The 17,314-nt window shown below is 40.5% G+C and overlaps 1 protein-coding gene across 1 annotated transcript; it reads left to right on the forward strand.

Moving 5' to 3' along the window:
* Window positions 1-16: 16 nt before the first annotated feature.
* Window positions 17-14,442, forward strand: rlf (RLF zinc finger). Its single transcript, XM_058399555.1, has 8 exons — window positions 17-193; window positions 5,208-5,362; window positions 6,098-6,179; window positions 7,334-7,469; window positions 7,997-8,199; window positions 9,131-9,267; window positions 9,372-9,513; window positions 9,644-14,442. The coding sequence occupies exons 1-8, from the start codon at window positions 17-19 to the stop codon at window positions 14,213-14,215; spliced, it is 5,604 nt and encodes a 1,867-aa protein (XP_058255538.1). The 3' UTR covers window positions 14,216-14,442.
* Window positions 14,443-17,314: the final 2,872 nt, after the last annotated feature.

Here is a 17,314-nt window from a genome sequence, read left to right on the forward strand (position 1 = left end):
GGGGCCAGCAGTGAAGATGGCGGACGAGAGCGCAGACGGGGATTTGGATCGGAGTGGCCAAGGCTGGGCGGACGAGGACACGTTTTACGCCATGGAGAGTTTGCAGGCGACGCTGCAGCACCTCGAGGCCGCCCTGAGACAGCGGGACATCTCGGAGGCCTCGTCCACCGAGTACTGCGACAAGTTCTGTGAGGTAAAAAAAAATAAAAAAATAATAAAACCACAACGCAGTGAAACGAGCGAATTGTTTCACACAGCAGCCAGCGGGCTAATGTTAGCTAAACGCTACCTAGCGAGCTAAACTATGCATCTGCAGCTGAGGGGGAGAGATACCAATGTTCATTTTGGGTGTGCTTATTTCTAATCTGTTTGTGTTGGTAATTCGTGCTGTGGCTCCAAATGCAGGCTGTTTTATTATTAAACATTAGTTATCGGTGTAGTTTTAAAGCTCTCCCCGTGTGCACAAGTACAATTTAAGGAACCAGTGTGCCATGCATTGGCCCTCAGTTTTGCAGCGTCGTTTCCTGACTTCATTTATTTTAATTCATGCATTTTAATTGACACTTCCACATCATTATGCAGCGTCTTTTAATACCAATCATGGACGCTTTAGATGTCAAATCTATCCTAATTTATCATTTTTATTGTGCGTGTGTGTATATGTATAGGGGAGGCCAGTTAGTCAGTGCGGGGTGGGGCGACTGTGTGTTTTTTATTCTGTGCATATTGTCAAGTTATATCCATGATCATGTATATTGTCGGTTTTTTGCCTATTTTTATTTTTCCTTTGATTTGCATGGTGCAGGTACAACTTTCCAAAGTTCACTAAGGCAAGTGTGTGTGTGAGAGAGAGAGAGAGAGATTAGTCACGTAGTGAGCCAAGCTGCAGGTCAGATCTTCGTGGTGGGCTTCGTAAAAGTTACACAGAAGTTTCCTCTTTTTAATAGACAACAAAGAGAGAGTCACAAAAGGACAATGCTAGAGTTCATGTATATATGGAGTTTTGTCTTGGGATTATTCTTATTCAGTCATGATTTTTGCAAAAGAGCAAATAAACTTTTCAGATCATGTACTGCAATGGTGCAGCAGACTTCCTTTTAAATTTATTATTATTTTTTAATGATCTAGACCAAGCTTTGGACAAACTATTTAAACAAGGGCGTGCAAAGAAACACAAACCTTTTTTGTAATGTAATCGGTGTTAAATGTAATGCATAATAGGATTATAACTCCTTCTACATTGCTGAAAGAATTGAAATTACCCCCCCCCCTATTGTTAACTGCCCCCCTTCTTCTTTTCCCCCCCCCCCCACTGTGTCTTTTCAGCAGGCTTGTAACTAACTAAAAAAAATTTTTTAGGTTTTTTTGTTGACTTAAAAGTTGCACTGAGGCACAGACCTACATTTTGACCCCCAAAGTTTAAGTAGAGGTATTTCAGATGGATTTCAGGCTCTCTCTTTAGCCCTGGAGAGCTTCCCTCAAGAAAAAAACAACATAAAAACCACCCACGTATGTGATTTCCTGTCTGAAAGGGTTCTGGCACTCAACAGGAAAATTACTGCATGACTGAAGTACAGCTGCAAGGAAGCGACAATAACTTGGTAAACGTATGTGCTGAAATATATCATTACTGTTCACGTCGAAATAGTTAAATTCCTGTTTTCTCTTTCTACCTGCTCCCTAAAAATCAAGTGTGTAATTGATGACAGCTTCATAAAGTGATGGGCCATTTGTCTAAAATGTTAAGGAGATCTTTTTAGTAGGATTTAGTGACTAAAAGTAAAACTATGAATCCTGTTCACACTGTCAGAATTAAGTCTGATGTTGTAAAGGAAATTATGGACGAGGATGGCTTTGTGTTTTTAAAAGCAGTGAGAGATTACACTGGATTATTGAGTGTGAAGTAGATTATAGAAATCACAACCCATGACTCATAATGAAGTGTCAGTCAGTTCTCACACTATAGATGGATGATAGTGACTAAGAAACCCGCACATGACGCAGTGTAGATGTGTGTGTCTGTGAGAGAGAGAGAAACAGGAAATTGTATCGCCAGTAAGTATAGAAACAGTGGTGATCAGAAGAGTTTAATGGAAGTACAGGATGTAGTGCACATTACTGAGCATGTAAGGAATTCATCAGCGAGCAGATGCAGTTTTTGAATTGGGAGATTTTTTAGAAAACAAGTTCAGCCGCTCTGAGCAGCCATGCAGTCATTTCATACTTATCTGATGCTCAGATCTAGATTGGTGATGCTTTCAGCAGGTGTCGTGTCGTCCTCACGGCTCCCTGTCTCGCTTTGCTGGTGTCTCTGTAGGACGGACCCACTGAGATTACAACCTGATGTACCCACCTGCTGCTTTTCATCGTGCAAATATCGCTCATTTACGTCAAAGCTGAATTTGGAGAAAGAGGAACAAAAACTTCATCATCAGTACTGCTGAGATATTGATTTGAGATATCTTAACAGTTTAACATGTTTGTTTTTCTGCTTGGAATCAGCCAGTTTATTTTCTGACCCAGAATGTCAGAGATGGCTTTTAAAATCTAAAAGCAGTACGGCCAACTTCTTTGAAAAAGTGCTGGCTTTAACCTAGCTTGCATCACAGTATGTTTTCTGTTTGCTATTGAAATCAATACAGCGTAAACTACATTTTGTACTAAAATGATCTCATGTTTGTTTTAATCGGCAAACCCGGAGACAGACACGGCGGTCAGTGCATTCTTAGGAATACCTTCGAATAGAAATTTTCAAGTCAAATTTGTGTGTTTTAGGATATGATGTGTTGAAGTAATATTTTTAAATAAGCAAAAATAATTTAATCATATTTGAAAAGAATATACCAGATATTTGTTTTACTTTTATCCATCTGAAGCATACAAAACCACCAACCCTAGACTCCCAGGGGTTAAAATTTTAAAGTGTTCGTTGTGCAATTTTTTAATGGGCCCTAAATAAGTGTCATTAAACTCATTACATGTATCCTGTATCATAACTTCTATCACCACCACCCTCACTCCTAACAGTATTCATCTTTGAGGGTCAGCTAATCCTAATATTGACATTTAATAAAATAAAATGTATTTTATTTAATGAATGAAGCCGTTATCGAGAAGCTTTTAATAATAGAACAAAGGCGTCCACTTCTGGACCTGTGTTATGTTGAAACACATGATAACTAGTGTGCTCTATGAAGTGGACTTCTGGAGAGCAGAGTATGAATGTGATGTTTTTAAATACAGCATTATTGACAAGTCTGTCACTTTATCCATCATTATCGAAGCTGACGTTTCTTGGATATCTGCACTCAGGACTGACATGAACTCTTAAAAAATAAGCTTGAAGGTTAAAAAAATCACACCACAGTCTGTTTGCTATTTCCAGCATGTACGCTAAGCTTTTGTCAAAGGGGGAGTCCGTGTGTGGGTTGGGGAGGGCGGAGGGGGTGATACAGAGTTAAGGGCTAGGGGGAAATTGCACTGTTACCCAAGGTATATCCGCTCTGATCCCGAGGGTCCAATCAGTGTGCCACGGAGCAGATGGTTTGAGGTGAAAATGGTCAGTCAGGGATTTCCTCACTCGCAGTCTCTTCTGACTTTGGCAGCTCATTAGCTGCTCAGTGTTAAAACAGTGTGCCTTCTGTACAGTGATGTTGAAGGAGCAGTTAATGGGTCATTGTTAGGAGTGCTAAGTATGGATCCTTTTTGAGTGGCAGTTGTGGTTAAAAGTGTACGGTGAATGAAACGTATTTAAATCGTATGCAAATGATCAGATGGGCATTGTGGAGCAGGGTGGGATAGATCTGGCTCGATGGAAGTTCAACAAATTACAGCGAGTAAGATTCAGTGATGGACTAAAATAACTGAAAAATGTATTATTATTGTTTATTTTAAGGAATATATATCAGGTAGATTATTTGTGAAACACACCTCTGCAGCCTGAAATGGCACTGCCTTGATGGTGCACTATGCTGTGCTCTATTATAGTGCTCTATTATTTTAGTTAACAGGGCACATAGTCACAAAGTAGCTTTATAGAAATATAGAAGTTCCAGACTTAAGTTTAGTGAATTGCATTGGCGTGTGTTGAAACTTGACAGTTTTAGAGGTAATACGGCTTCTCGATGTTCTGCAACACTAAGTCACGGTAGCTGCTAGATAACCACAGGCTTATTTTGGGCTGCTCTGCTCAATTCATTTCCGGTACAGCTGCGCAATCATGTTTAGAAACGATCACCACAGTCCTTTCACTTGATGCTAAAATTATGATTCATGGGTTATACCTCCGCACTTTTGAACTTTCCATACTGTTTAGACAGAAGGCTTTGATTTATTTCTTTAACTGCAGATATGACTAGTTTCGTGTGTATGTGTATATGAGCTTGTTCTAATTTGTTATATTGCTTCTTTAGTTGTAACGTACCCCTTATAAACGGATACAAACTTAACTCTTGATTTGTTATAAGTTGTACGTTTGCGAATCTTCAGTATCGTGAAAAGCTGCATTTTATTCTTAATTGGAGACAGAAAAATAGAGATTGATAAGGTAATATTTATATAAGTGAAAAGCAATAACAGGAACCAGTTTGTTTTGTCAACATTTAATATAAATGGTTAAAAGTCATTTTGTGGTAATTTCAGCTGAAACAAATGTTAGTGCTGGCAAATTGTGGTTTACAAAGAATGAAACACTTTGTGCGGTTATTGGAAGATGTTCAGCTTCATGGTGGTAACACTATGATTTGCACTGGGCCACATCACATCATTCTCCTTGATTTTCATATAACTGCAAGCTCAGACTCCTTGTATATCACATTTAAATGACATTTTCCTATCCAAATAGACATACTGTTCAGTCATTGTAACGCAATTATATTAAGTGTGTAATTCTTGAGTAGGGAGGCTGTAAATGAATGCACCGTTAACCAATCGCCCGTATTACTTTTAAATGTTTGATTGATTGCAGAAACAAATTACTACAATTAATTGTAATTGATAATTATGCATCAGGTATATTTCATTTATAGGCTCAGTTACTTTAGCACAGATACATTAACACTAACAGTCTCCAGCCTTATGGACAATTTTAGTTTTGTTGTAAATTGAAAAGCCTGTAGGTTTACATTAAGGGCCGTGAGCACTAACTCGGATGATCTGCAGTAAGCTGAATAATGAATGAATGAAGCAATGCTTTTTGTTCTCCACAGGCTCTTGCACACTACGCCGGGAATCGGAACTCTATAGAGCACGGACTCTCACTGCTGAATGTCTACTCTCTGTCCATCAACTGCTTTGCGTCAGCGAGGCCACACCTGACTGCCTGTTCATCCAGCGTGGCCCTCGTGCTGAAGAGACTTGCGCTGTAAGTACTCCTTTCAGAGAACATCAGCACCACATCCTTATCAGGGGTCTGACCTCTCATCATTTCCGAGAGATTCATTCAGTTCCATTGTATTGCCCAAATTAGCCAGGGTTAAAACATCACATCATGATTTGTTGAATTTAATTTCTCTCTCTCTCTTTTAATTTTCTTTCTTATTCTTTTCTTCTTCCAGTGAGCACTATGGTTTAACAATGACAAAATTGTATCAATTTTGCTTTATTTCTCTTTGTTTTATTTTTACTCGCCAATTACTTACACATTTATACCATTATCCAGTCAGGTAGCAGCAGCACAGTACAGAAAGACATGCAGATACAGGTCAAGAGCTTCAGTTAATGTTCACATCAAACATCAGAATGGGGTAAAAGTGTGATCTCTATGACTTTAACCCTTTTACAGTTGTTGGTGCCTGAAGGGTTGGTTTGAATGATTCAGAAACCTGGGATTTTCTCCAGAGAGTGGTGCAAAAAAAAACCTCTTGAAATTTCAGGCGTGACGCTACACGGTTTCGTTTATTCAGTTTTGGTTTAGCTGCTTCTCAAGATTTTAAAAAAATTAATCGATATCCAAATTTCACTTGGATCATTTCCACACAACCTGAACCTGTGTAGGAGGTCACCTGAACATTCACCCCATTTTTTTTTCTCTATTACTGACTATTTGTTTTTTTCCCCAGCATTGCCTAAATGCTGCACTCTGTTCTGCTTTAATTAGGAGCTGCTTTGAATTGCTTCTGTCCGTACCTCAGAATGAGATCCCAATAGAAGCTTGGCTGCAGTTTCACGGCTCTGTTCAGGTGAGATGTGACCTTCGCTGCCTTGTCTTTTTACCACCAACTTTCCATCACTGCTCAAAAAGGAGTGTAAAAGTAATATTGAAACCTGAACTGAAGATGCAGAAGTAAAGAGTTCATCTGTCTGGGGAAAGAAATGCATGTTTTCAAAGCCGCAAATTGACTTTCAGTCTTTAGTCTGCTATTCACAAAGCAGTAAACATTCTGTATTAAAGCTTTTATTTTTCTTCAACACTGTTCAGTTTGAAGATATTCAACCAGGTGACCGTAACAGCAGATCTGCACGAGTTGACTAAGTGTTGGGGCTGGGATACAGTGCTTCAGTACGTCTCTGAGATGTGCCAGAACTTGCCTGTAATGTAAAAAGCAAAAGAGAACCCCCTTCAATATTCAGTGAATAGCTGAATAATGTAATCTGAATAGAACTGACCTATAAACCTTTTCCACTTGTTCTTTGGGGAAATCGATCTGCTCAATCCCAGCACAGATGCTTCAGATTTATTAGGATTTAGAGCAAAGGACTGAATATAATTGTGTAGGATGACTTGTTGAAAAGTTTCTCAGTTATACTTCTAGATAAAAACTGGAATTAGTTTCTCAATGAACAAGCCAGAAGCAACAATGCCAAAAAACATGGGCTATACATTATACTCTCTTATAGAGCAGTGTGGTCACATGCTGTTGGATACACTCCAGATCTGTCTCTCCTAATCAGTGCGTGTATGTTATCGCTTTGTGGTTGGACAACTATTGACTATTACCTTATTCAGTAATCTTGATTCATTTTTCTTAGGTTTAAAATAATATCCAATAAGTATGCTCATGTAGAAAGAAAGAAAGAAAAGAAATAGCCTTCGTCTCACATACGTTACAGCACAGTGAACTTCTTTCTTTGCATATCACCATCCTTGGAGGTTGGGGTCAGAGGGTCAGCCATGATACAGCACCCCATGGAGCAGAGAGGGTTAAGGGCTTTGCTCAAGGGCCCAACAGTGGCAGCTTGGTGGTGCCTGGGCTTGAACCCCCGATCTTTCGGTCAACGACCCAGAGCCTTAACCACTTGAGCCACCACCATGTTAATAAATATGCACCTAAATGAGTTGATCAGTCATGAGATTTTATTTGTTGACTTTAGTTTTCAATGTGGCTCTCTGCAGGCGGCGCATGAAGCTATGCTGGAGTACGGGAGCATAGACTTACAGGCGCTGGTACAGATCACTGGAGAGGGCGGGGCATGGAGTAACCCCGCCCTCATCGCCCTTCTCACTGAACAGCCCACAGAAGAGGATGAATGTCAGTAGCTTTGTGTGTCCTTGTTTTGCACTTATAGCTGTAGTGTGTAGTTCAGTGTTTTTCTACAGTCTTTTACACCTGTTTCAGTTCATAAGCCATTTGTCAAGTCTGAGAAATTCTCTGGGGAGTTTATGTGGGGTCTGATAAAGGGCTGTGTAATGCTTTTAAGTATTAACTTTTGCATGTATATAATTAAGGGTCATTTTGCTGGTATAAATACTGGTATAAGTTAGTTGATGTGCTCCCCCCCCCCCTGTTGCATTGTCTACAATTGGGTTCTCAAACAAGAATGAACATAAATCAGTCATTTAAATATCAGGCTCATTATTTAAATGTGTTGAATAATGTTTTGGTTATTGCAGTCATCCATCTTTCTACTCACAGAACACATTTTTATTTAGATTTATAAACAAGTATTTTTATTTTTACAGCTATGTACGCATAAATACCAAAAACTAATTACACCACGCTTTCGTAGGGTTACTCTTTTATTGCAAAGTGATATTAATTTGCTTATCTTGCCATAGTAAATTCCTACCTGGGTCTGGAGGGAGGGGACTTTTTGGAGATGAGGATCAAGCACCTGGAGAAAGTAGGAGAGGTTGAGAAGGCTCTGATCCTCACTAAAGCCTGTGCCAACTGCATCTTGTTGCCCAATCATGCAACCTTCCGCCAAACGTATGTCACACGGCTGTGTCAGCAACTGCCCAGTGAGGAGGCCATTCTAGAGGTAACTAACTATAATGGGTTTAGCGCTGACTTGTAAGGCTTGGTGCTTATGGTTTTAATGCATTTTTTGCATTACATGCATGTAACAAAAGTTGTGTAGAGCACACCCGGGTCATTTGTGGGCATTAATTAATTTTTGTAAGCTATGCAGGTTTCTGCTTTGAACACATTCCTAAATGAAAAGCTTGAATGTTAAAAAAAAATAAATAAATAGACACCTCTGGTTGCATTTCTCTGTGGTGTATTTTTGACACTATTTTCCTGCTGCTGAATCTGAGATGGTGTGCACTATGTAGGGCGTGTAACATGATTGTAATATCGAGTAAAAAGTCATTTGGTGTAACTGTGTTGGTGGAGTTTAAATAAATGACACAAAAAAATATATTTCCCTCTGGAGACATGTTGATGCCAGGTGGTGAGATGCATGCATAATACTGAAGTAATAAATAACAGCTGCATTAATGCTATTTTTTTAATGTTTTAAATATGTGTCCAGGAAGCATGCAACTGTAATTTTGCAGTACATATCTTATTGCTTGTGCTCTGCTGCATTAATAAATTTGTTATTTAGAAAATAACACAAACAGCTTTTTTACTTTTCAGGGCCAATACACCCATCACACATTAAAATATTTTAGTGGGTGTTTTTTTTTTTTTGCAACTCTTATCTCAGAAACTTAATTTCACAATGTCCATTTCGTGCAGCTCCAATAGGAGAAGATCCACAAGTAGGAAAGAGAGTAACGTTGTTAAATGGCTTGTTAAGTGAGTTATTTGGAGCTGGGTCATATTCAGCTGTACATTTGTAGAAGGCAGTAAAAACTTTGTGTAGGTGTTTTTATAAACTGCATTTTAGCAAGGACTCATCCAGGGCAGTGTGGTATGCTGAACATGTTTCTGTCATGTTAATACGCTTGTCTCATTCTGGTTAGATTTCCAGATTGGATGGCAAGGATGTTTTGGAAATCATTTGCAATATGGAGACGGACGGTGGTGAGAACACAGCCTTCATTCTTTGTACCACCTACTTGACACAGCAGCTGCAGAAAGGAAACCTTTACTGCTGCTGGTGAGTGTTAATATTTTGAGCTGCATAGATAATGTAAATTTGACGATTGTGTTGAGGCAAATGAAATCTGGATTGTTTGTCTCTTTATTGATCTTTTTTTTCAGGGAGTTGACGCTGTTTTGGAGTAAGCTGCACAGGAGGCTTGATGGTTCTTCGGAATCGTTCCTAGAACGCTGCCTCCAGTTTGGAGCTATTGCAAAGACTGCGTGCCATCTGCTATATCTTATTCGAGTAATTCAGGCAGAGGTACAGAATTGTTAATTTACATTAATGGGTTTTCTCTTTGTTTATCAGCTTTAAACAATTGACTGGTGAAATTTATAATGTCCCTTTTTTTCCATTTTTTTTCTTCCTCTGTCTTCTCCCCCTATCCCAGGTAATGCACCATGGTTTGGCAGTATCTGTTGAGCTTTGTGTGAAAGCCCTTCAGCTTCCAAGGCAAGAGTATCCAGAAACCAAAACTAGTGTCTGCAAAACTGTGGCTTCTCTCCTCCAGGGTGATTTGGAGGTGCTGCGGGCATGCCAGCTCACAGAATTCTTTTTAAGCCCATCTCCAGAGGTGTTTGTGGGCCTTGAGGATCTTTACAAGCGTCCAGATCAGAGGTATGACGAGGAGAATGATGTAATCCCTAATTCACTACGCTGCGAACTACTGCTTGCACTCAAAGCCCTTTGGCCGTGTGACCCGGAGTTCTGGGACTGGAAGACTTTAAAGCACTACTGTATGAAGCTGCTTGGGCTGGAACCTGATGAAGAAGACAGCCCTGTGCTGGAACATGCCCATGATGTGCTGACTGGGTTGAACAGAGAGGAGGAACATTGTGTTGAAGAAGAAAAGCATGAGGATGAAAGGTGCAGCAGTTCTGATGAGAAAGATGAGGGGATGTTGCAGCGAAAAAGCTCAAAAGTGCTTCTTTGGACTTCGGAAAGATCCAAAAGATGGCTTCAGTACAAAGTTCGTTGTGAGATGTGCCAGAAGGAGGTGATTGAGTCACGGTTGTGTCATCATGCAAGAAAGCACGTGGAGAATGGCGTGTGGACGTGTCCCATATGCCTGCGAAAATGCGCAAACAAAGATGAGTTTGTGCCACATTCTAGAGCACACCTCCAAATGCCTGCGTACCATCTGAAACGGAAGAAAGTTAAAAATAAGATAAGTGAACAAAAGCTGGAAACTGGTGAATATGACTTGGAACCTGGTGAGATACACTTGGACCCATCCTCTGGTGTGTTAGAGCATGTCATGGAGCCAACTGCCATTGTGCCTAATAATGATGTGGAAGCAGATGATGATTACATCACATTTGATTACATCAGTACTCACTATAAGTTACAAGATCGTGAGGTTTATGTATGCCCTGCCACTGACTGTTCGAAAAATTTCAAACTTTTCAAGTACCTGGGCGTTCACTTGAGGAATGATCACGATGACGCAGACCCAAATGTCAGGCATTACATTGAGATGAGCAATCGTCGAGAGAAGTGCACATTCTGTCGGCGGACGTTTATAACGGCCTATCACAACCAGAAGCACCGGCGCATACATTACGGAGATTGTCCTTACACGTGCGTAGTTGCAGGTTGCAATGCTCGCTTTGAATCAATCAACAAACTCATCATGCACAAGCACAAACATAGCTTTCGGCTGTCCTACCACTGCGAACTGAATGGTTGTAGCCTTTCCTTCTGTGACCTGGGTCAACTGTACCACCATGAGGCTCAGCATTTCCGAGATGCCGCGTACACCTGCACCAGCCCAGGCTGCAAGAAGTTTTACTACTCCCGTCAGGAATTTCTGAACCACATAAGCACCCATGGTATCACCTTCACAGAAAAGGACTTTGAAGCCCAGAGGAAAGCCAGAAGGAAACTTTTGCTGTCTGTTATAAAGGAGGAGGACTGCTCAAAAGTATCCTTTGGATCAGAAGGGGAATGTTTAAATGGTGAACAATCAAACCTGTCATCATCACAGCACTTGGAAAGCAAAGACTCCAAGGGTTTAGTGACTTGTGTAGCTGTATGTTTTGATGGTAAAAAATTTACATGTGGCTTCGAAAAATGTGGAAGGACATTCAGCAAAGCCAGAGAGATCCAAAAGCACTTGAAAATTGTCCATCCTGGCCAGTTTCAAAAAGAAAATATAGTATGCAAAACAATGGAAAATGAAAAGCACTCAAAGGCTAAGCCTGTCAAAGAGTATAATGGTCAAGAACAGACAACAGATTCTGCACTGTGTGATCAAACGCCTTCAGCACATAGTAGTCATGTATGTCACACTGAACTGGCTGGTGCATTGGCTGAAATTGTGCTTGGACTTGATCAGCTGAGTCTTGATTCTACCACACCTAGAAATATAAATCGTAGTTCACATGCTTCAGGATCTAAAGTGCTACAGATGACCTGTCCTAAAACTGTGAATGCTATATCGCAAACCAAAGGAACAGCAAGCAACGTTGAGTTTCCCCAAGCAGCCGCCGATGTGGTAAGACAGCGGTTAAGGTGTCCACCACCTCACAAGGCAGAATCGCCACCCACGTCGGTTAAGAATCCCTCTTTTAACGGCAATAAACCGGAAAACAACCTGCACATAAACAAACCTTTTACTTGTGAAGTTGAAGGCTGCTTCTACAAAAGTGTTACTAGCCATGCACTGATGCAGCACTATATCAAAAAGCACGACTACACCGATGAGAAGGTGAAACAGATGGACATTTTTAACCCACTCAAGTTCAAGCCTTTTAAGTGCCACCTTTGCTCTAGGGATTACAAAGAAAAGAAAGAGTTGAAGGCCCATTTGCTGCAGAAACATAGTCTGAGCAAAGATGTGGCAGAACAAGTTATCTGCTCTTTTGCTAGGAAGGTGGATGATTCTCTGCCTTTTGCTCTAAAAACACTGGAGGTTCAAACTGACACAAAGGACATGCCTACTGGAAAGAACAGCCTTGTGAATGGAGACCATTGTGTATGGAAGGGCACCACTGAGACAAATAATGGCGCAATTATGTCTGAACACAAGAGTTTGAGGGGTAACAACATTTCATCACAAAAAGCAACCGCTGAGGCTAAACCAGACATAGGTGGAGCCTCACCGAACCGGAGGGTTAGTAAACGTTTGATGACAAAAGTAAAACCAGAAGAAGACAAACCCTATTTGTGTCTACATAAGGGCTGTGGTGCTGGCTATACAAAGAAGTTCAGCCTTCTGCACCATCTACAAGTTGTACATTACCACCGCTCCAATCTTTGCTGGCAAAAGACTTTCCCTTGTAAGCATGATGGGTGTAATAAGCGGTTTAATCACGTATCCAGTCTGAACAGACATTACCGCAAACGCCACCCAGTACCCGAGGATCCCATTCCGAGATTCAAGTGTACCTATCCCAAGTGCAATGCAACCTACCACCTGAAGAGCAGCCTTATACGCCACACCAATCAAATGCACCAGAATCAGACTCCATTGAAGTCCACGACTCCATCTTCTGTCTGCAAGTTTAAAGATGTCTACAGGCGCTCTGACAACTCCGGTCCCCTTGTGGTGCGTCTACAAAGTACACACAAGAGAGAAAGATCCAACAGTGGCTGCCAAAAAAAACTGATCATCACATCCAGTACTCAGTCTCTGAAAGTTTCCAAAAGGCCACCTTCAAAATACTCCCCTAAAGCTGAAGAGAATGGTGAACACACTGAAGAAACCGCAGAGGAGGAACCAGATGTCAAATGTGTAAAACCAAAGACAACAAAGGCAGGGTTTGCATACCGAACACATGAGGAGGCTTTGCAGATGTGCCAAGACCGCTGTTTATCAGAGGCTTATCCATGCATGGTACAGAGCTGCAATTCTGTGGTGTCTAGCAAGCGGAGCCTGCACCGGCATTACTTAAAGTGTCACAAAATGCTCCATGCCAAGCTGAGCAAAAATAAAGACACATTATTTTATACTGCTGAGCAACTAGAAGAACTGATACAAAAGAAATCTACGGTGTCTGCTTTGCCAGATTCAGACAGGGCTCCTAACGGGGTCCTCAAAATGGAGTATCAAGCCAAGAACTCTGGGGCGCCACATCATCCCATGAGCCTCCATTCTATCAAAACCGAACAAGTGAATCAAGAGGCATCTCCCTCAAGGGATCCACCTCCAGATTGCAGCATAATTATCGGTGCAGATGATGTGCTTTACGGGGAGTCTAATGGCCATGCGGAGAAGCTTGTTGACGGCGAGAGCCAAACTCAGGAGGAGCGAACAAAAACAGAGTCCCCAGCCCCTCCTCTTGTGCCCCCTCCACCTCTTGACCTTTCTCCACCATCTACCCTCAGAATAAATGTCACCAATGCTTCCCTGGATTCTTTAAACAGAGAGAGCAAGGCTGTTAGTGTTCCTGCTACCATCTATATACACACAAATTCTTCTTTGACACGTCATCCTCTGAGGGGAAAAAATTCCGAACTCACTGAGCCGTTGCCTTCCGCACCTCATCCACTGTCTCAAAAAGATGGCATAGTACCCAGTCTAGCTCAAAGACCATTTGACATGGCGGCTTATAAGCCATTGGGGTTCGAGTCCTCCTTTTTGAAATTCATACAGGAGAAGGAAGAGAACTCTCAGTTCGACCCCCTGCGGACGGTGGCAGTCTTGAACCCCTGCTATAAATCCGATGCCCCTTGCCGACACGGTTCCTTTCGGCACAGCTATTCCGTCAAGGAGAACAACTTGAGACGATCCAGTATCAGTCACACTCGGATGTCGCACTTGTCCCCCCTCAAGTCCTTGCTTTCCACAGAAGAATGTAGTTCTATCCAAAACCTGCGTTTTATCTTGGAAAGAGCCTTAATGGGCTGTGGTGACCAGGCGATAAAGCAGCTTCAGTTCCTCAAACCTGTGGTAGTCCTGGAAAGACCCAAGTCATCTGCTCCCCTGCTTGATCTTCTGCCCTCTGAAACACAAGCATAAACTGTTCAAACTGCTACTTAGGACTGTGTAGAGATTTCACCTCATGTTTTTGTTTCCTTTTTGTTTTTGGTGATCCAAAATACTTCCACCAGTATTTTTTCAGTATCATTATTACAACTTGGTTATTTGCCAAAACTGCCAAGGTGATGTACCTTGATTTGCTTACCAGTCACATGTTTATATGTGTCAGAAAGAGCAAATAAAAAAAAAAAAACCTGGGAATTAAATTGCAAGGGTGTTTGTTTCCTTATTTAGGCCCAGCAGTACCTGCTTCCAAAAGCAGCAATTTAGAAGAAGTGAATGTTTCAGTCACACTTTCCTGACAATTCTGTGGGATTTAAAGTTTAACAAAAGGAAGAAACTTAGAGCTGTTTTTGAAGTGGTCAGGTTCATATATGAATGAAAGCAAGAAACCAGTTTAATGACCACTGACCCCCAAAAACCCCAATGCACTTTTAACTAAGCTGTCCAAATTTGTGTTGCTACTCCTAATCCTAAAATTTTTATCCACAATTCTATCTACAGTTTTTTCCACACTCAGTAGTAGGAGTTTGAACTGATCTTAAAGTTCTGGGGACAATGGATTTGTCTCAACTGCAGATTTATTTAATACAACACCAATAATGCAAGAGGTAGAGTGATTGCTTCCTCTTTATTTGATCTGTATTGTGACTGAATTGCTGGCTATTGGTGTCTTGGGATATTTGATGTTTTATAAGAAACGATTGAAATACTAACTACAAACATGGACTGTACTATCATTACCTGAATGGTAGTTCGTTCTTGGCCATAAAACCTTCACTCAGTCCCGAGGCCCACAGCACTGTAGAATTTAGTCTTTACTTCATTTTTATCTTGAGGTCTTTGTTAGTATATTTCGGTGTTTTAGAAGAGAGAAATCAAATCTCTAATGGCTGTGTTCTCCAAGGACTAAAGTCTGACACTTCCCCCTACACATGCGTACACATCTCGCCACTCCTATGAGGCTCTGGCTCTGAATGAACGCAGTGAATGACTACTGATCATAAGAATGTGAATATTATAAGGATGGAAGAATAATTAATCAGGGCTGTTAGAATTTTATTTATTATTTATACATTTTATTTATACCTGCTCTCTGTATGCAGTCTTAGAAAAGAGGGTTTATGAAATATTCCAATAGAAAATGGAATCACCATTTTTTTTTCTAATAAAAAGACCCTTTTTTTTTTTCTTGTGAAAGACCTCGCATGTTGACTTTCTTCGAACATCTGAGTACTAGCCAATTAAGTTGCTTCAGTGTCTTATATTTAAGTTTTCATCTAACCTGAGATTAACTTGACTACTGAAAGCTTTAAGATTAATTTATATGATGGCTTGCCACCCTGATCAGGGAATATTCCTACCCTGTGACCATGATGATGACAGGATGAAGCAGTTACAGTAATTGATTAGATTAATTATGTTGAAATTAGTTTGATTGTTGTGTGTCTTGATGTTGAGAGCTGCTGGTTTGTTCACAGATTTGTGGCAGTCCCATAACCTTTTATCATTATTTAGCCCTGTCTCTGTTTAAAATATGTGGACATGTGGATGGTCCAAGTCCTCATCTTATCAGTCACCACCTGCGGTCTGAAGGTCACAGGAATATAACTCTCAGACTCCAATAAATAGACAAAAAGCCATTGTACATGAACGTGGATGAATTGATGGAGCTTCAGTACATAGTAACAACTTTGTACTTTGCTGTGTGTGTGAGTCTGTATAAGTGTGAGTGTGATAACGAGCTCCTCTTGAGTGGTGTGTAGATGTGGGAGTGTGTTTACACTCAGGGAGATGCTGTGAAAATAGTGAAAACCTCACTATAACGCCCTCTTGTGGAAGGAAAAACACTGCCACTCCTCATGTATTATTTCTTTATTTTTTATTTTCTTTCTTTTTTGAAAGAGCTTAAATCCAAACTTCAAAATGACACCAAAAACTACATCTAAACATCATACTTGCACTGTTAATACAGTCATATAGTAAATACTGTTAATGTGCCTGCTGTATTTATAGATTATATGTAGTAAATATAGATTATACATCTAAAGTGTATGTGATCATAACAGGAACACTGGAGGGTTTTACACTAGAAAGAATCCATCATTCCTACTGCAAAAATCAAATACAGTACTGCTACTAATAATAAAGATAATAAAGATAGTCTTTATTGTCATTGTAGTGATACAACGAGATTTGGTTGGTAGCTCTGAGACCAGCAGCAAAAGGAAGTATAAAAGTATAATATAATTTATTTAAGTCATTATTAAATTATTATATTAATTCACCTGTATATGCATTGCTTATTGAAAATCTTAGAGTTGCTTTATTTGTCGTAAAGTTTAAAATCAAAACCATTAAAAATCCTTTTCCAGCTTTATTCAGATTTTGCCTTACAACATCAAACTAATGAAAGTAAAAGGCAGCAGTTCTGAAAAGTAATAAAAAACTAGAAACAAAAGTCATCAGACCATGATTTTTGCTTTTTGTTCAGTCAAATTGTGTGTGGTGAGCGGAAATGGACTGCTCTCCACAGATTTTCTATCAGATAAGTCAGGGCTCTGACTTATCCACTCAAGTACATCCACTTTCCTGTCCTTAAGCCCCTGTGTTGTTCTTCTGGTGGTATGTTTAGGATCATTGTTGAGTTGGAAGGTAAATGACTTGCCCATCTTCAGCTGTCTAGCAGAGGGACACAGGTTTTCCTCAGGAATTTCGATGTACTTGGCAGCATCTATTTTCTCTTTAATCCTGACCAATTACCCAGAAACACCTCCACAACATAATGCTGCCACCACCATACTTCACAGTAGATATGGTGTTTCGGGTGGTGCTGAATTTGCTTTTTGCCAAACAAAGCACTTGAAGTTCAGTCCAAAAAGGTAAATTTTAGTCTCATTAGACCATAGCACCTTTTGCCAGATGGTGTCAGAGTCTTTCAGGTGTGTATTTGCATAGCGCAAATGAGACTGAGTGTGGCACTTTTTCAGGAAAGGCTTCTTTTTTGACACCCTGCCATACAGGCCAGCTCTGTGTAAAGCTTGTGAGAAAGTTGTCACATGCACAGGCTGACCAGTC

Source organism: Hemibagrus wyckioides, linkage group LG09 (genome assembly GCF_019097595.1).
Source record: "Hemibagrus wyckioides isolate EC202008001 linkage group LG09, SWU_Hwy_1.0, whole genome shotgun sequence".
Taxonomy (NCBI): Eukaryota; Metazoa; Chordata; class Actinopteri; order Siluriformes; family Bagridae; genus Hemibagrus; species Hemibagrus wyckioides.